General features: G+C 45.7%; 1 protein-coding gene across 4 annotated transcripts in view; it reads left to right on the forward strand.

Annotated features, from left to right (window-relative positions):
- PIK3AP1 (phosphoinositide-3-kinase adaptor protein 1) overlaps window positions 1–15,658 on the forward strand; it is a 115,018-nt gene that overhangs the window by 51,951 nt on the left and 47,409 nt on the right. For all 4 annotated transcript variants that reach the window (XM_060034385.1, XM_060034384.1, XM_060034383.1 and 1 more), the window contains 6 exons: window positions 135–271; window positions 2,705–2,849; window positions 4,942–5,084; window positions 5,213–5,345; window positions 8,107–8,303; window positions 10,950–11,139. In XM_060034385.1, the coding sequence (XP_059890368.1) occupies window positions 135–271; window positions 2,705–2,849; window positions 4,942–5,084; window positions 5,213–5,345; window positions 8,107–8,303; window positions 10,950–11,139 (945 nt within the window). The remainder of the gene's footprint in view (window positions 1–134; window positions 272–2,704; window positions 2,850–4,941; window positions 5,085–5,212; window positions 5,346–8,106; window positions 8,304–10,949; window positions 11,140–15,658) is intronic.

The following is a 15,658-nucleotide window of genomic DNA, read 5'->3' on the forward strand; positions in this document are numbered from 1 at the left end:
ACTACCTTCAGCCTGTATTTGTTTGACAGCTGGAGCCATTTCCTATTTGGTAACTTCTGGGGTTTTAATGGGGGTGGAACATGCCCAGCACTGCTTCCTTCTCTTTCCATTCAGCCGTGTTCTCTGTGCCACAGATTCTGGCTGCGACTCAGTCACTGACACTGAGACCGAGGACGAGAAGGTCCTTCCCTACTCGGAGCAGCAGGGCCTGCCATCGAAGACTTCACCTGGGAGCCTGATGGTGGTGCAGCCGGACCGCATCCGCTGTGGGGTAGGCACTGCTGGGGCTGGTGGATGGATGTTGGAGCATGGGCTTTGGGGCTTTTCAGTGGAAGTTTGTTGTAGTAAAGGGAGCGGGGTTCTCCTGTTGCACCTTACTATAATCCCAGCCTTCCTGTGGGGTTTCCCTGTGCACTAGCTACCCTGGGACCCCCGGTGCCTGGGCCCTGGGCACACCTCACTCCTTTAAGTCAAAGGGAGACGAGCCAAGGAATGTATATGTCATCAATCTAAGACATTAAGTTCATGATCAAAAACTTAGAACGTGTTGAAGACCAGCAGACATGAATATTACAAAACACTTATATGCCAACCCTGAAGTTAGAGGCCTGGGTCTGTTCCTTCCAGCCTAGCGCTGGGCATTTTGAGAGCTTGCTTCTCCATCAACTGGCCCCCTTCACGGCCCAAATGAATGCCTTGAAGCTCGGTGGCTGAAACTTGCTGCCCAGCATTGCTTGCAAAAGGGAGCAAATTAATGCCTGAGCATGTGACTAACGTTTTCAGGGGTAGGACCTATGTTAAGAGGTGACCTGAATGTGATGGCCAACTGATGGGCCACTGTCATTTGAATCCTACCATAGTATTGATAGTTTTTCATTATCTTTCTTTTCCTGATGAGAAATGTGTGATATTGGTTCAGAGCACCGAAACACCTTTTTGTGGGTAGGAGCCCTGTGCTAAGTTTGCCGCTGTGGGCTCCTGTAGGCAAGAGTGCACGATGGCCATGGAAATGGGAAGTCCTAGCTTCCCTGCACTTGCGAGTGGTTTTCTGCGCGGCCTGAGGCCACGAGGCATTGGGCAAGGACTCCCTCCATGAGGGCTGCAAACTGCTGCTTCGGGCTGGATTGAACTCATAGACATGTTTGGTTCCAGCTGCACAGTGTTTTAAAGAGTTAGGCATGAAAACCTGTTTCCAGCCTCCTTTGAATCAGAATCTGGTAATACCAGGCCTGAGATGAGCAGCTGGGCCAAGTGACCATTTAGATGGGGCTGTGCATCCCCAGGTTGCTGGTTCTCATCACTCCCCTTTCTTTGTACCCACTTCACTCCTTTTCCTTACCGTCCAGGCCTTTGTAGTGGGCATTTCAGTTTCCATTGCCCTCGTACTCCTTCCTGCCTGCCCCACGCCCCTTTCATCCTGAGACCACGCTGGTGGGTGCCTGTGGGGAGAGGATTTAGAACTAAAGGATGATGCCCCTCCCATGGTCCCTGGTTTTCCAGGCTTTGGCTCCTTCTCCTGTGCTGGTTGCCACTGACCCAGGATTCTCACTGTTGCCTGCTCCAGGTCCCTGGCTCCTGGGGCAGCTAGGCTGGGGTTGGGTCATGACTGTCAATAGGAGAGACACACTCGTCTTCTCTGGCTCCCCATGCTCCCTGGGAGAAGGGGCAGGTGGGAGAGGGCTAGACCTGCAGTGGGAGTCAGGTCAACCACAAACACACTCACATTCACCCTAAGCAGTCTCTGTGAGCCAGGACCACATCCCCCTCCCACCTGTTCTGGAATAGTGGCCCTTGTCACGAAGGCCTACTATAAGGGCTGGAGAGCAGAATCTTACAATGAACATTTGGGGATTAGCTGTGGCCAGAAATTTCTCCTTTTCCCCTGCTTTTTGGAGGGCCTGTTCTTTCCAGTTCAGTGTCTTAAGAGCTTAACCCCGTAACCAGCCCAGTAAAACAGATAATTCTATTTAGCAGGTTTGGCAGGAGGTCTCAAAGCAATGTAAAATAGCCACTTAGGTTGCTCAGTGCCTTGGGAAAATTAATCCTCCAGTAAGTTATTTTTGTCCATCTAAGAACAGCATAAATTGCAGAACCCAATAGGGCTTCTCTAAATCAGTACCTCTAACTCTGTAAGGTGCATGAGTCACCCAGGGGTCTTGGTAAAATGCAGACTCTGGTGTGGTCGGTCCAGGCAGGCTTGAGATTCTGCATTTCTAACAAGCTTTCAGGGATGCCAATGCTGCTGGTCCCTTGGCCTCGCTTTGAGTAGCAAGGCTGATCTAGAATAGTGCTTCTCAAACTATCTGTGGTGAAGAAATTTAAAAAATTTTTGTTGTTTTAAATTTCCAACTCTGCCATGGACCAATACTTTTATAATATACAACAAAAAAGAAGTGCTATAAAAATTAAATAAAAAGACATATGAAATACAAGCTCCAGGTTTTAAAATTATTATTAGGTTTGACAGACATAAAATTACTCTATCAAATTGCTATTAAGGTTTATAAATGTTCACTCTTGGGTTTTGTAACTTGTCTTGTTGGGACCCGTGGCCAGCAGTCACTGCCCGCCACTGGACTGCAGACCCCACCCTGCTCTGGAACAGCCTCACTAGGTAGAGCTGGGGCTGCAGAAGCTGGGGAGGCCCTCTGGCTCAGCACCCTAACAGGAGGGAGAAGGGACAATGACCGGTTTCCCGTTCCAGGCAGAAACCACTGTCTACGTCATTGTGAGATGTAAGCTGGATGAGAGGGTGACAACAGAAGCCGAATTTTCTCCTGAAGATTCTCCCTCGATAAGGGTGGAAGCCAAGCTGGAGAATGAGTACACCGTCTCCATGAAAGCTCCCAGTAAGTTGCCCCACTTACCTCCAGAAATTAGGCATCATGTCAAGAGGCCCCCTCTTACTTTCTTTTACTTGCCGACAACTGTCTTCATCAGCCACTGAGAAAAGTGACAGCCAAGATGTGGATTTGGTTGCCATGTTCTATTTAAAGGAAAAGGAAGTTATATAAACATATACGTGTGATTGGGGCGGGGGGAGATGGATATACTAAAATGTTTATAAAGTTCATATATTAACATTTTTTGAAATTAGAGAAAAATAGAAAAAGTAGGGAAAAAAGTCATCTGACACCTACCACTCAGTCTTTTTTGCCTTTTTTCATAATTTTTATAAACATAGTTGTTCCAATAGTATCTATTACCTTATATTCCGCTTTTCTTTATGTAATCTTAATTTATTCTCTCTTCATCCCTTTACCCCTGTACTATTATAGGGAGTTTGTAACTTTCTATTTTATAACATTTTTTCTATTACAAAAGTAATGTGTGCTCAATACAGCAAACTTGGAGAATACAGTAACCATAAAAGAAAGTAGATAGAAAATTACCCATATGCCCACCCTGCCAAGGAAATCACTGGTTTCTGTATTTTCCCACATCTGTGTACATAGCTTTATGTCTTGTAATCAACTTCCGTTACCTGGAAATACACTATGAATATTTTCCCATGTTAATAAATACTCTTTTACAAAATGATGCTTAATGGTTGCAAGGTATTCCACTGTATAGATGTACCATAATTTATAAAACCAGTTCCTTGTGTTGGATCTATATCTTAAAACCATAATGTTTAAAGCTATATAATACTCAGTTGAATAGAAGTATCATCTTTAAATTTTTCATTTCCTCATTGTTGCATATTTATGTAATTTCTGATTTCCTACTGTCTTATTTTATTTTTTTAAATTTTTTTAACATATTTATTGGAGTATAATTGCTTTACAATGAATGGTGTGTGAGTTTCTGCTGTATAGCAAAGTGAATCAGCTATATGTATACATATATCCCCATATCCCCTCCCTCTTATGTCTCCCTCCCACCCTCCCTATCCCACCCCTCTAGGTGGTCACAAAGCACCGAGCTGATCTCCCTGTGCGATGTGACTACTTCCCACTAGCTATCTGTTTTACATTTGGTAGTGTATATATGTCAGTGCCACTCTCTCTCTTCGTCCCAGCTTACCCTTCCCCTGCCCCGTGTCCTCAAGTCCATTCTCTATGTTTGGTTTTATTGTCTTATCGTTTTAAATGATGATATATTGAGCATCTTTATGCAGGCAGGGTTTTTTTCTTTTGTGTTTAGGATTATGTCCTTGAGATGGAATCCCTGAAACAATGGGCATTTTTAAGGGTCCTGGAAGATAGTGCTTAATTGCTTTATGAAATATTACTATTCTCGTTTATTTGCTATATTGTCACCAATGTTAGGCATTATCACTTTGAATATTTTTGCTAATTTGATATGTTTCTAAAAAGTAGTCCATTGTTTTAATTTGCATTCCTTTGATTTCTAGCGAGGTTAAATATTTTTCCATGTTCTCTACTTGTCGCATTTCCTCTTTTGTGAATCGAATCTTTATGGTTGGTGTATTTTTAATTTTTTCTTTCCCCCTCAAAACCCCTTCCTGTGGTGTAGAAGAGAGAGAGCACCCAAGGAGAGCACATAGTAATGATGGCAGCAGAGCAAGTGAATCAATTCTACTGGCCCAATGGGGTGGAAGCTCGGCGGAGTCCCACCGCCAGGTCCCACCTCTGGCGACCACTGCCCTTTGTATAAAGTGCTTTAAATTCAACTATTCTTCCTGTCTGTTGTGACACTGGGCCTACAGTAATGAGCAAAACAGATGAAAATCTTCCGAAAGTTAAATTGCAGACCCAGTGAGGATAATTCCTCTGACTCAGAGCCCTCCCGTGTGTTAGTGTGCCCACCGCTACTTCTACTGTTTCCCTCACTTCCCAATCCTGCAGCTCACCTCCAAGATCTTTCTTCCAGTCCCCAATTAATTTCTTCACCATTTAAGTAATCCATGAACGCTTTTCCCTGTCCTCCTGTACTTCAAAAAACGAGCGGTTTTATGGTATCTTTTCTTCTGTTCAGAGCTTTCATCTGGGAATGTTTCTCTGAAGATATATTCTGGGGATTTAGTGGTGTGCGAAACCATTATCAGCTATTATACTGACATGGAGGAAATTGGGAATTTATTGTCCAATGCTGCAAATCCTGTGGAGTTCATGTGTCAGGTAAGGATGGTGAAAGGACACTGGAGTTTTCTAGACCTGTAGTTTCTGGTCATGGTTCACCAGTCTCAAATCTGCTGGATGGGAGATAGCTGGATTTAAAATCTGACCATCTTCACTTTTGTATTTAGGCCTTTAAAATTGTGCCCTACAACACAGAGACCCTTGATAAACTGCTAACAGAGTCCCTAAAGAACAACATTCCTGCAAGCGGGCTGCACCTCTTTGGAATCAACCAGCTGGAAGAAGAAGATATGATGACAAGTAAGTCAACAGTCCAACCTCAGCAAACCAGCAGTGGGTTGATTCCAGTTCGTCGGTTTCAGCGTGCAGTCAGCCCATGCTCATGTTTTCTGCTGGGTCCTGCTCTACAGCTCATCCTCTGAGAAGCAGTCATTCTTCTCTGGCTAGCCCGGGATTCTTCCAAATTGAAAATCTGAATATGTCATCCCCTTACTAAAAAACACTTTGTGTTTCCCACTTGTCTTCTAGATAAAGTCCAAACTCCTCAACCTTTATACAAGGCCTTCCCAAGGGGCTCCTGCTGCATTTCTGCTCTCACCTCTCTCTACTCTCTCCCTTGGCTTCTGTGCTCTGCTCTGTGGAAGGTATGAACTTCTTTTACCTAATGAAAATTCCGCCCTGCCTCTTGCCACCTCGACCCATGGGAACGCAGTTTCTTCCTCCCCTCATCCTGCAGCACTTCCTCAGGTAGGTTCCATCTACGTGCTACAGCTCCCCTAGCATGTTGGGTTCTTATACTCTTCAGCTGTGCCTGTCTTTTTTGCTAGTCTGTCAGCTGAATGACGACAGGGACAGTGCCTGGTGGCTCAATGTAGGCTCAAAACAAATATTTGTTTGATGAGGGAGGAGCAGTCTCATGGGCATATGTGACATGCCAGGAGCTGGGAGAAACACTTGCATGGGGATGATGCCTGGCGTGCCTGGTACGGTTCTTTTGTAGACACCACTCTTCCTTCACATCTCAGCTGCACTACACAAATGGGACCCAAGCCCCTGGTTACCCAGTGCCTGCGTTCCATCTTTCCACAGCCTCGGAGAACAATAAGGATGAGGTTATATTACCTTCATGTCCTTCTCCTGGGCGCATTCTCTTGTTGCCTCTCTCCATTTTCCTACTGTGGAATGTTCTCATGTCACTTCCAACAGGTGTTAATATTCTCTATTCTTGAACTTGAGGTTCAGGAGGGAGTATTTCTTTTTTTTCTTTTTTTTTTTTTTGGTATGCGGGCCTCTCACTGTTGTGGCCTCTCCCATTGCAGAGCACAGGCTCCGGACGCACAGGCTCAGTGGCCATGGCTCACGGGCCCAGCTGCTCCGTGGCATGTGGGATCTTCCCAGACCGGGGCACGAACCCATGTCCCCTGCATCGGCAGGCAGACTCTAAACCACTGCGCCACCAGGGAAGCCCAGGAGGGAGTATTTCATAGTTTGACAATCATGGGGGATCCTGGGGACATTTTCAGACCTTCGTTCCAAGGATCATATCCTGGTGAATAGGAAGCTGAGTTTGTCTTATTAAAAAAAATACATATGGGGGCTTCACTGGTGGCGCCGTGGTTGAGAGTCCGCCTGCCAATGCAGGGGACAAGGGTTCGAGCCCTGGTCTGGGAAGATCCCACATGCCGTGGAGCAACTAGGCCCGTGAGCCACAACTACTGAGCCTGCGTGTCTGGAGCCTGTGCTCCGCAACGGGAGAGGCCGCGACAGTGAAAGGCCCGCGCACCGCGATGAAGAGTGGCCCCTGCTCGCCGCAATTAGAGAAAGCCCTCGCACAGAAACGAAGACCCAACACAACAAAAAATAAATAAATAAAAAGCAGTTTTTTTAAAAAAAAAAAAACATATGTATGTGTGTGTGTATAATATATATATGCACATAAAGAATATATGTATCTATACATCTATCTATCACTCTTGGGTTTAGAAATCAACTTTTATGAAAATTAAAAAAAAAGGTTTGTCTCCCAACTCCACAACACAAACACGTCTATTTCCTTGGTTGAGTTTAACTTGCTGTATCCAGATATTAGTAGGTGGAGGGTGTCATGGGGATCCAATGACTCTCAGAAGTACTTTGTTTCCCACAAATCAGAGGGTTAATGGGCATCCTGGGGTTCCCACGCATTAATACCATCATTCAAAACCTGTCCTAAACAAAGAGCTCATTGAAAACCATCTTGTTAATCTTTCCAGGTCCCTTTGAGATAGTCTGGAAATATTTTCTAGTTCAAAACTAAGGGCCACAGAAAGGCTAAGGAACAGCCCCAGGACTACTTGGCATACTTTATGAAATTGGGTGTAAGAGCTAAGAAGATGGATTTTTTTTTTTTTTTTGGCTAGGCCACATGGCTTGCGGGATCTTAGTTCCCTGACCAGGGATCAAACCTGTGCCCACGGCAGTGAAAACGCTGAGTTCTAACCACTGGACCGCCAGGGAAGTCCCAGGATTTCTTTCTTTTAATCAGCATAAAGCAATTGTTTTAAAGTGCTCTGAAATTTTAAGAGAAGGTCGAAACATGATCCCTGTTGTACTTTGTGGCTGCTGCTTAAGCCCTTAGAACATCAGCACATTTTGAACTAGTGTTATTTCTCAGGATTCTCCAATCTTTTTAAAGAAAGAAGGTAGGCTATTAATGATTAGATTTGCTAATTAATTGACATATCATTTCTTCTGTCATCTTCAGTGGTGCCACAGAGGAAGCTGTTAGATGTTAGGTCAATCAACCAAGAAGTAATGATTGAGCACCTGCTGGATGCCATACTAGGCTTCTAGCTTCACCTCCATGAGCAAGGTGCCCCGTGCCTTCCTTTTTTTTTTTTTTTTTAATCTTTTGGCCGTGCCACGCAGCAAGTGGGATCTTAGTTCCCTGACCAGGGATCGAACCCACGACCCCTGCAGTGGAAGTGCAGAGTCTTAACCACTGGACCTCCAGGGAAGTCCCCGCACCATCCTGTGCTTTCCTTTTTATCTGACCATTAAGTTTTCCTTGACAATTTTTCAGATCAGAGGGATGAAGAGCTGCCCACTTTGTTGCACTTCGCTGCCAAGTATGGACTGAAGAACCTCACTGCCCTGTTGCTCACCTGCCCAGGAGCCCTACAGGCCTATAGTGTGGCCAACAAGCACGGCCACTACCCCAACACCATTGCCGAGAAGCACGGCTTCCGGGACCTGCGGCAGTTCATCGACGAGTATGTGGTAAGGTCGAGGCAGGAGAGGCTCTAGGATTGGAAATGCACCATGTGGTCCCAGGGCTGCCTTTTCACTAAAGACCTGGGTGGATTTCATCTCTAGCATGTTCTCACGTGCCTCTTCTGGCAGGGCCAGTATGCATGGGCTTAAGAGATGAGTTCCGGAGTCACATGGATCTGGATCCAAATTCCTCACCAATACTTGTCAGCCATGTGCCTTTGGGCAAATCATGCATCTGTCCTCTGTCTCTCTCAGTTTCGTGATATGCGGGAGAAAGTTTATAATAATTCTACCCTTAGGGTTGTTTTGAGAATAAGAAGAAATAATATGTGTAAAGCACTGAGATCTGCCCTCGAAGAATTTACGGAGCATTGATAGAGTGAATCTGCTGAAGGTAGACGCTGATCTATCTTTCTCAGTCACCTCCCCACCCACCTCCAAGGTACTTGGCAGGATGCTCCCAGCTCCCTCGCCCACCATCAGGCCCAGGTGAACTGTTAGGCTTGGTTCCTTCCTTAGCGGAGACCACAGCAGAGCTCTGCACCTGAGGCTTCAGGGAGGCCAACCGTGAGGCCCCACCTTCTGCTGACAACCTCTCTCTCTTTCTGAGCCTCTGCCCGTCTTAAGGTTTATCTGCTTCCCTGGTTTTGGACCCACAGATCCTCCTTGATCACTGACTTCTGGGTCTTTCTTTAAGTGTAATCTCATCCCATGTCTAGGCCTTGTTCCATGCCCCGATATTGCTTCCATTGTTTTGAAGGCAGCTGCCCTTCCTGTCTCGACCCTTTTCTGGTTTTCCTCCATTTTCACAATTCACAGCAGTGACGCGGGAATAGCTCATCCTCTCATATGGGTCTGTGACCTCAAAAGGAACAATTAACACTACCTCCAGACAGGAGTGAGCCTGACACCTCCCCAGAAACTTAGCTTTCTGCTCTGTGCTTGACAGTCTACAAGGCAGCAACTCACTGAGACATACAGAGGAGGCCTCCCAAAATTTGGGGGGTGGTTAAATGTATTGAATAAACAGAATAGCATGAGTGCCTGTCTGGGGCATCATTGACGTAAATGAGGCTAAACGGTACTTACGGTCCAGGAGTGTTTACTTCACTTTGGAGTCACAAATGTATAAAATGCACTGTTTCATTTCCCTGCCAATAGTTTTTATTAAGAACATACTGTATTCATATTAATCACTACTATCTATTGAATTTAGTTGATTGGCAAATACATTTTCTCCTTTAATCCTCATCACAGTCCTTTGAGGTTGACAGTATTGTTCTCTCTCTTCAACAAAGGAGGAAAAGGGCCTAGAAAGGCCGAGTCATGGTGCCAAGGGTCCCACACTAGTCAGGGTGGAGGTAGGATTTGAACCTAGCTGATGGTAAAGCTGGGGAGCATTCTCATACTTTCTGTCACAGGGGCGTGGAAAGATGCACTTCAGGTTGCACTGAACTTAATCTGGTTCACATTTGTCATATCATCTTTGTTTTCTAAGTACAATCACTTCAACCGATGCATCTCCAGCATTGCCCCCAAAAGGTTGCTCCTCCGTGTTGTTCATGACCTCTAAGAACCGTCCCATTTCCTCTTTCCACCATATCAGAACCAAATGCCAGACCTTGAGTCTCCAGCACTCCACTCCTTGGGGCTCATCAGGAAACCAACACAGAGTGTCAGATAGCAGATTAGCTCTCTTGGGGTGGTGATGATGAAAATGAGGATTTTTGTGGGTTGATGCTGAAATGATTGTGAAACACCAAAGTTTCTTACGAGGAAAAGTTGTGCAGGGGTTTCAGAGAAGCCACCTCTCTGGCTTCACAACCACCTGGAGGCAGAATGACAAAGGGGGACTCTCTGACTTCAGGGCATTTCACCCAAGACCGTCTCTCTTCTTGGGCACAGGCTGTAAAACTGAGGCGGGCGCTTTGGAGTGGTGTGCTGTCAGGCACTTTGAAGCAGCCTAATAGAAAGAACAGGTGGAAGGAGCAGGAAGGAACTAGTGGACCAAGTCCCCAGGGGACTTCTGACTACACACAAGCGCAAGAGCACCTTGGCTGCAGCCCTGTTTAGCCCATTTGAATTTCCATTTGACTAATCAGCAAGGGTTATACCTTTGTGTGCCATTTGTTGCCATTTGAGAAACCACTAGGGTATAGTAGAAAGGTCAGAAGCCAGGATTGCAGACCCATGAATAAGGCACTAGATTTTTCTGAGCTTTGGTTTTCACATCTTTTGACCAGGGAATAGGAGACACTCTCAAACAGTGGTGGAAAGGATGCCATGAGATAATGTATAGGCACATCCGTAGCACTGTCCCTGACACGTAATAGGTACCCACGAGAAAGTTTTAAATTTGTATCCTCTGGGCACTGGACATTTAACGGGTGTCTCCTCTGAGTGCATAACTCTGTTCTTAGTGTTGGAGGAAGATACAAAGATTAAAACAAAGAACATAAAACAAAGAAAAAGACTTGGAGCCTGGCCTCAAGGGGCTTTCAGTGTGGTGGGAAATACAGACATGCGCACATAGTTGCAACCCTAATGCGCGTGAGGCTTTACTTTGCTGTCACAAGCCCACTCGAGGGCCTGACTCTACCCAGAGAGCCCGGCTGTGTCAGTGCGCCTGTGGGATCCCACCTTCTCTTTCAGGAAACTGTGGACATGCTGAAGAGTCACATTAAAGAGGAACTGATGCAAGGGGAGGAGGCTGACTCTGTGTATGAGTCCATGGCCCACCTTTCCACAGACCTGCTCATGAAGTGCTCCCTCAACCCCGGCTGTGACGAGGAGCTGTATGAGTCCATGGCGACCTTTGTCCCAGCTGCCACCGAGGACCTCTGTAAGTAGCACAGCGCAGTTCTGCTTCCATATTTCTGCTGAGAAACGCGTTTCTTCCTTCTGCTGTGTGTGGGGAAATTCCCTTGCTTACCCCCTGCCCCACTCCGGAGTGATGAAGATCCCATTTTACACAAAGTTAGACAGGTCATCATGTGCTGTGACAAGCAGAATCGTTCTCCACACTTCCTCTGCTATGACTCTGCCGTGTGACTGGAAAGTTTACAGAGTTGATGAAGGCGTTGCCTTGTGATCCAGAAGCGAAACCAGTGGCTTTTGACTTTGTCAGTTCCAACGGGCCCTTTTTATAGCAAACATTTTGTAATGCCCCCGCTACTACCCTGACATGAGATACATATAATATAACCTACCTACATATGAAATTTTTAGAAATCCAATATAAGTCCCAATTGAAATATAGAAGAGAACTCATAGGAGAGGAAATGCTCAGATGTGCCTCCATGCAAGGACATAGTGCATTAGTCAGTTGCAGTCACCTACACTCAGAATCACTGCCAATGTCACAGCCTCAAGTGCTGACCGACATGTTTATTGTATCAGTGACTTGGATACCGCCAGCAGCGCTGGCATCAATGCCTGGATTTTCCTAAATGGTGAATGATTCCTCACATTCTCTTCTCCATTTTCATAGTAATTGAATTCCTGGAAAATTTGGTGTATATCAAAACCATGCAAAAATACAAGTTGTATTTTATAAATGAAGCAGTTTAGCTTCTAGGCTCAGAAAATTATAAGCAGGGTTTTTTTGATAACCTGATTTTACTGGATTAATATATAATAAACTTATTTCCAAAATATCATATCTCCAAGATATGATTTTTTTTGTAAATTGCTTAACAAATTTTGCCCGTTTTTGTTTATCTTAATTCTTTTTAATAGCAAAAATAATACATTCTTCCAAAAATTGGAAACAAAAAAGAAATGTATAACTGAGTTATTAAAAGTTCATGACTCCACTCAACCAACTGATACAGCACTTGTAATAGTTTGGTGGGGAATTTTGCCCATATTTTTCCTTATACCTGCTGATATTAAATTTTAAAAAATATACATATAAACAGATATGTACAAATATACACGTATGTATAAATATGTATCATAAGCAGTTATTTTTTTAACCCATATGTGTATCTAGTGAAATATTTAAAAGTCATGAGGGACACAAAACAAGGCTGTCCCTCACACTGAAGGTTGTCTAGCATCTTTCTCCCTTCTGCTAAATGCCAGTAGTGTCCCTGCATCATAGTGACAACCCAAAATACCCTCATAGATTTTCCAAACACCCTCTAGAGGGCAGTGCCACTCCCCTTGAGAACCACTGGTCTAAATAAACATTGGCTTTCGATGCACATATCGGGGTTGAAGCAGGAGGACCACACAACCGGCCCTCTAAGGGCCTTCTTTATATGTTACCACCATTTGCTACGAGATGCTAAGAGCTCTGAAACACTGCCTACAACTTCTCCCTCCTTCCCTCTGGTCTAATAAATAGATTCAAGAAAGACAAGACAAATACCTATCAATGCATCCATCAGCTTTATTGATAGAGGAATTTCTGGAATGGGCTAGATTGAGTATTGACAATTTTCAGCCTGAGGAGAAGCGGGGACCTGGGCCCACAAGGAGTTGGGCCTGATTTTCCCATCCATGAACGGAAAAGCAGGCATTAAGAGGGTGCTTTGGAGCAGGAAATGTGGGTGGGTCAGGGGGCCAGAGGTGAACCCTGACACCAGCAGAGCCTTTGACACTGCAACCCTAACACCTGGAAGATGTGGTCCAGTGGTTGTTAGGTGCTTGCTAGTCAGACTGGCTGTGCCTCTGGGGGAGGAGAAGAAAGAGGGAAAGAAAGGTAGAAGCTCTCTCTCAGTATCTAACTGGAAGGACTTGAAGTACTTGTGGAAGCTCTTCCCGAATGAGCCGTAACCCAGCAGGAAGGTGAGGAGAGAAGGCGTCATCCTCACCATCCACATCCTCTACCTCACTGAATCCTCAAAGCAACCATACAGGGGTGCTTTTATTAACCTGCGCTTTACAAATGAGGAAACTGAGGCACAGAGGGGTTAAGCAACTCCGCCAAAGTCTCACAGCTAATAAGTGATAGAGTCCAGGTTTGAACCCAGGTCTCTCTGTCTTTAGGACCATATTCCTTATTCTGTGCCAGAAGTTTCCATCTAACACCACAAATTTTAGTCGTGGTTTCTTTTAGAAAAACCATCTAGCAGCTCCAGCCACGCCTCCTCTTTTCGCGGCCCAGATGTTAGCTCACAAAACAGCCTCTGGCGCCCCTACCCTCGCACATCCATCCATCTCTCCGTGTACCCAACAAGCATTCCGGAGCATCTGTGTTTCTGCCACTTGCCGCTCCCACTCCTGGTTTTTGGTGAGACAACGGGGTGGAGGGAAGACACAGTCCTTTTCAGTCTGGAACAGAGACTCATTCACAAAAGAACATTTGGAGAAAAACTAGTACCCCTCTGGGAAGCCAGAGACCACGCATCATCATTTCTGCCCTGTGTCCCTACGGTGGGGCAGTTGAACAATTGAAGGATCCCGCACTTTACTGGCAGTTGGTTTAGTGTTGACAGAGAGCCTTAACACCTCTTATCCCTCTGGATGCTCCAACACAGGAAACCCCCCCACCACAGCAGCGCAAAGCTGTATGGAATGCTAACAGCAGCCATCCCATGACTCCTGTCTGCTGGGCCTCTCACAGCGTGAGCGCTGAGCCTCTTCAGCACTTACCAAGGCGGTGGAGTGCTGTGGAGCTTGCCTGGTTTGCGGCCAGTTGGCATCTTGTAAAGTTCCAGGGGGTGGTGGGGGTGGTGGGGAATTCTGGTTGCCGTGGAGCTAGAAGGAGGCCACCAACAGGCAGGCTGTAGAATTCTGCTGTTTGGGGAATGGGCAGAGGAAACCCACTGCAGTTTTCACTTGCCAGATCATATAAACTCTGAATTTTCTGAATCTAGATATGATTTGTGTTTCTGTCTCTGTGGTTTAATCTTGAGAATGACCACTTACCTACTGGCCCAGAAGCAGCAGCAACTTGTACCTGGGGAGGAACCATTCATCTTACTACCAGTGACTCTCTAGGGGAGAAGGCAGTTTAGGTCATAAATAAGTAGGACAGACTGATAAATCTAAGATGCATATTTGTAACACCAGCCAGCACAGTAATCTTCTGGCCCTTTCAAGTCAACACACTGCTTTCATCTCTGTGATCTCATCTGAGCGTCCTGGGGCTTGGTGGATAAAGTTATCTTCATTTTATAGAGGAGACCGCTAAGGCTTCAAGATTTAGTAACTTACTTAAGTCTAATCGAGGGAGAACTAGGTCAGGAATCTGGGTCTGCATATTCCCAGGGGTCAAGTCTGTCAGCTGCCCACTGAGCTCGAGGACCCTCCTGGCATGCCCTTCTTCTAGGGTCAGAACTTGCCAGCCCGGGGACGGATACTTACAGGGGAGCTATTTCCTAAATCTAAATAGCGGAGGTTATCATTTGTTTTGTTACCATTCAACCCTAGAGGCTGAAAATAGGAAGGAAACTAGGCCGTGTTTATTCACTAGCTGACTCACTCGCTCACTCATTCATTCATTCACTCACAGGACAAACATTATGGAGTGCAGGCTCTATGCCATCTCCTTACGACAGCTTTGGAGGTCATCTGATCGTGTTGGGACAAATCTACCTCTTTCTGACTTGAGTTTTGGAAAGGGGATAGTAATGAGGTCCCCAGAGGGAATCCAAACAAGCACTAAGTAGGAAGATTGTCAGGGAAACTCCCAGTGTTGAATGAATTGGCTGGGCAGCAATGTTGGGTTCTGATCCTGAGATTTTATGATCCTTCCCCTGAACTTGCGTGCGTGGGTGCGTGTGCACACGCGCGCGCGCGCGCGCGCGCGCGCGCACACACACACACACACACACAGGCACACACACACACAGGCACACACACACTCCTCATACTGTCTTTAGTTTAGATATGCTGCCACCAGGTGGTAACTACGTCTTTGTTATCAGACTTTCAACTTTGCTCTCAATTCTCTTGAGAATTTTGTGTTCAAACGCCCACAGATTTAAACCGTCATTTTCCGCACCGTACTATGTAAGAAATAAATGTCCTTCGGGTAGGCTTCTGCAAACACTAACTAAAAATCACAACACACCTCTCTTTGGGTGTCTTCACTATCTCCTGATTTTTTTCTCATTTACTTCGTTTGCTTCTAACCCTGCCTTCAGAGAATGATGCGGTGGTCCTGGTGGTCCTTTGACTTAGGTAATACGTTTTGTGTGGAAAGCCTCACCCAGTGACTGGGCACTTGGGTAAGGCTCTGGGTACTAAGGCCTCAGGAGCCATTTCTGGGAGGCCCTTGTCCGGCTGTTACAAAGGCAATCCGCTTGTGGATTTAGTGCTGCTTGACTATCTCAGAGGTCTGTCTTTCTGCATCAGGAGAGAGGAGTAAAAGGAGAAAGATGCAGTGTCTCGCTACTAGAGACTAAACT

The sequence above is a fragment of the Delphinus delphis genome, chromosome 16, assembly GCF_949987515.2.
Source record: "Delphinus delphis chromosome 16, mDelDel1.2, whole genome shotgun sequence".
Lineage (NCBI taxonomy): Eukaryota > Metazoa > Chordata > Mammalia > Artiodactyla > Delphinidae > Delphinus > Delphinus delphis.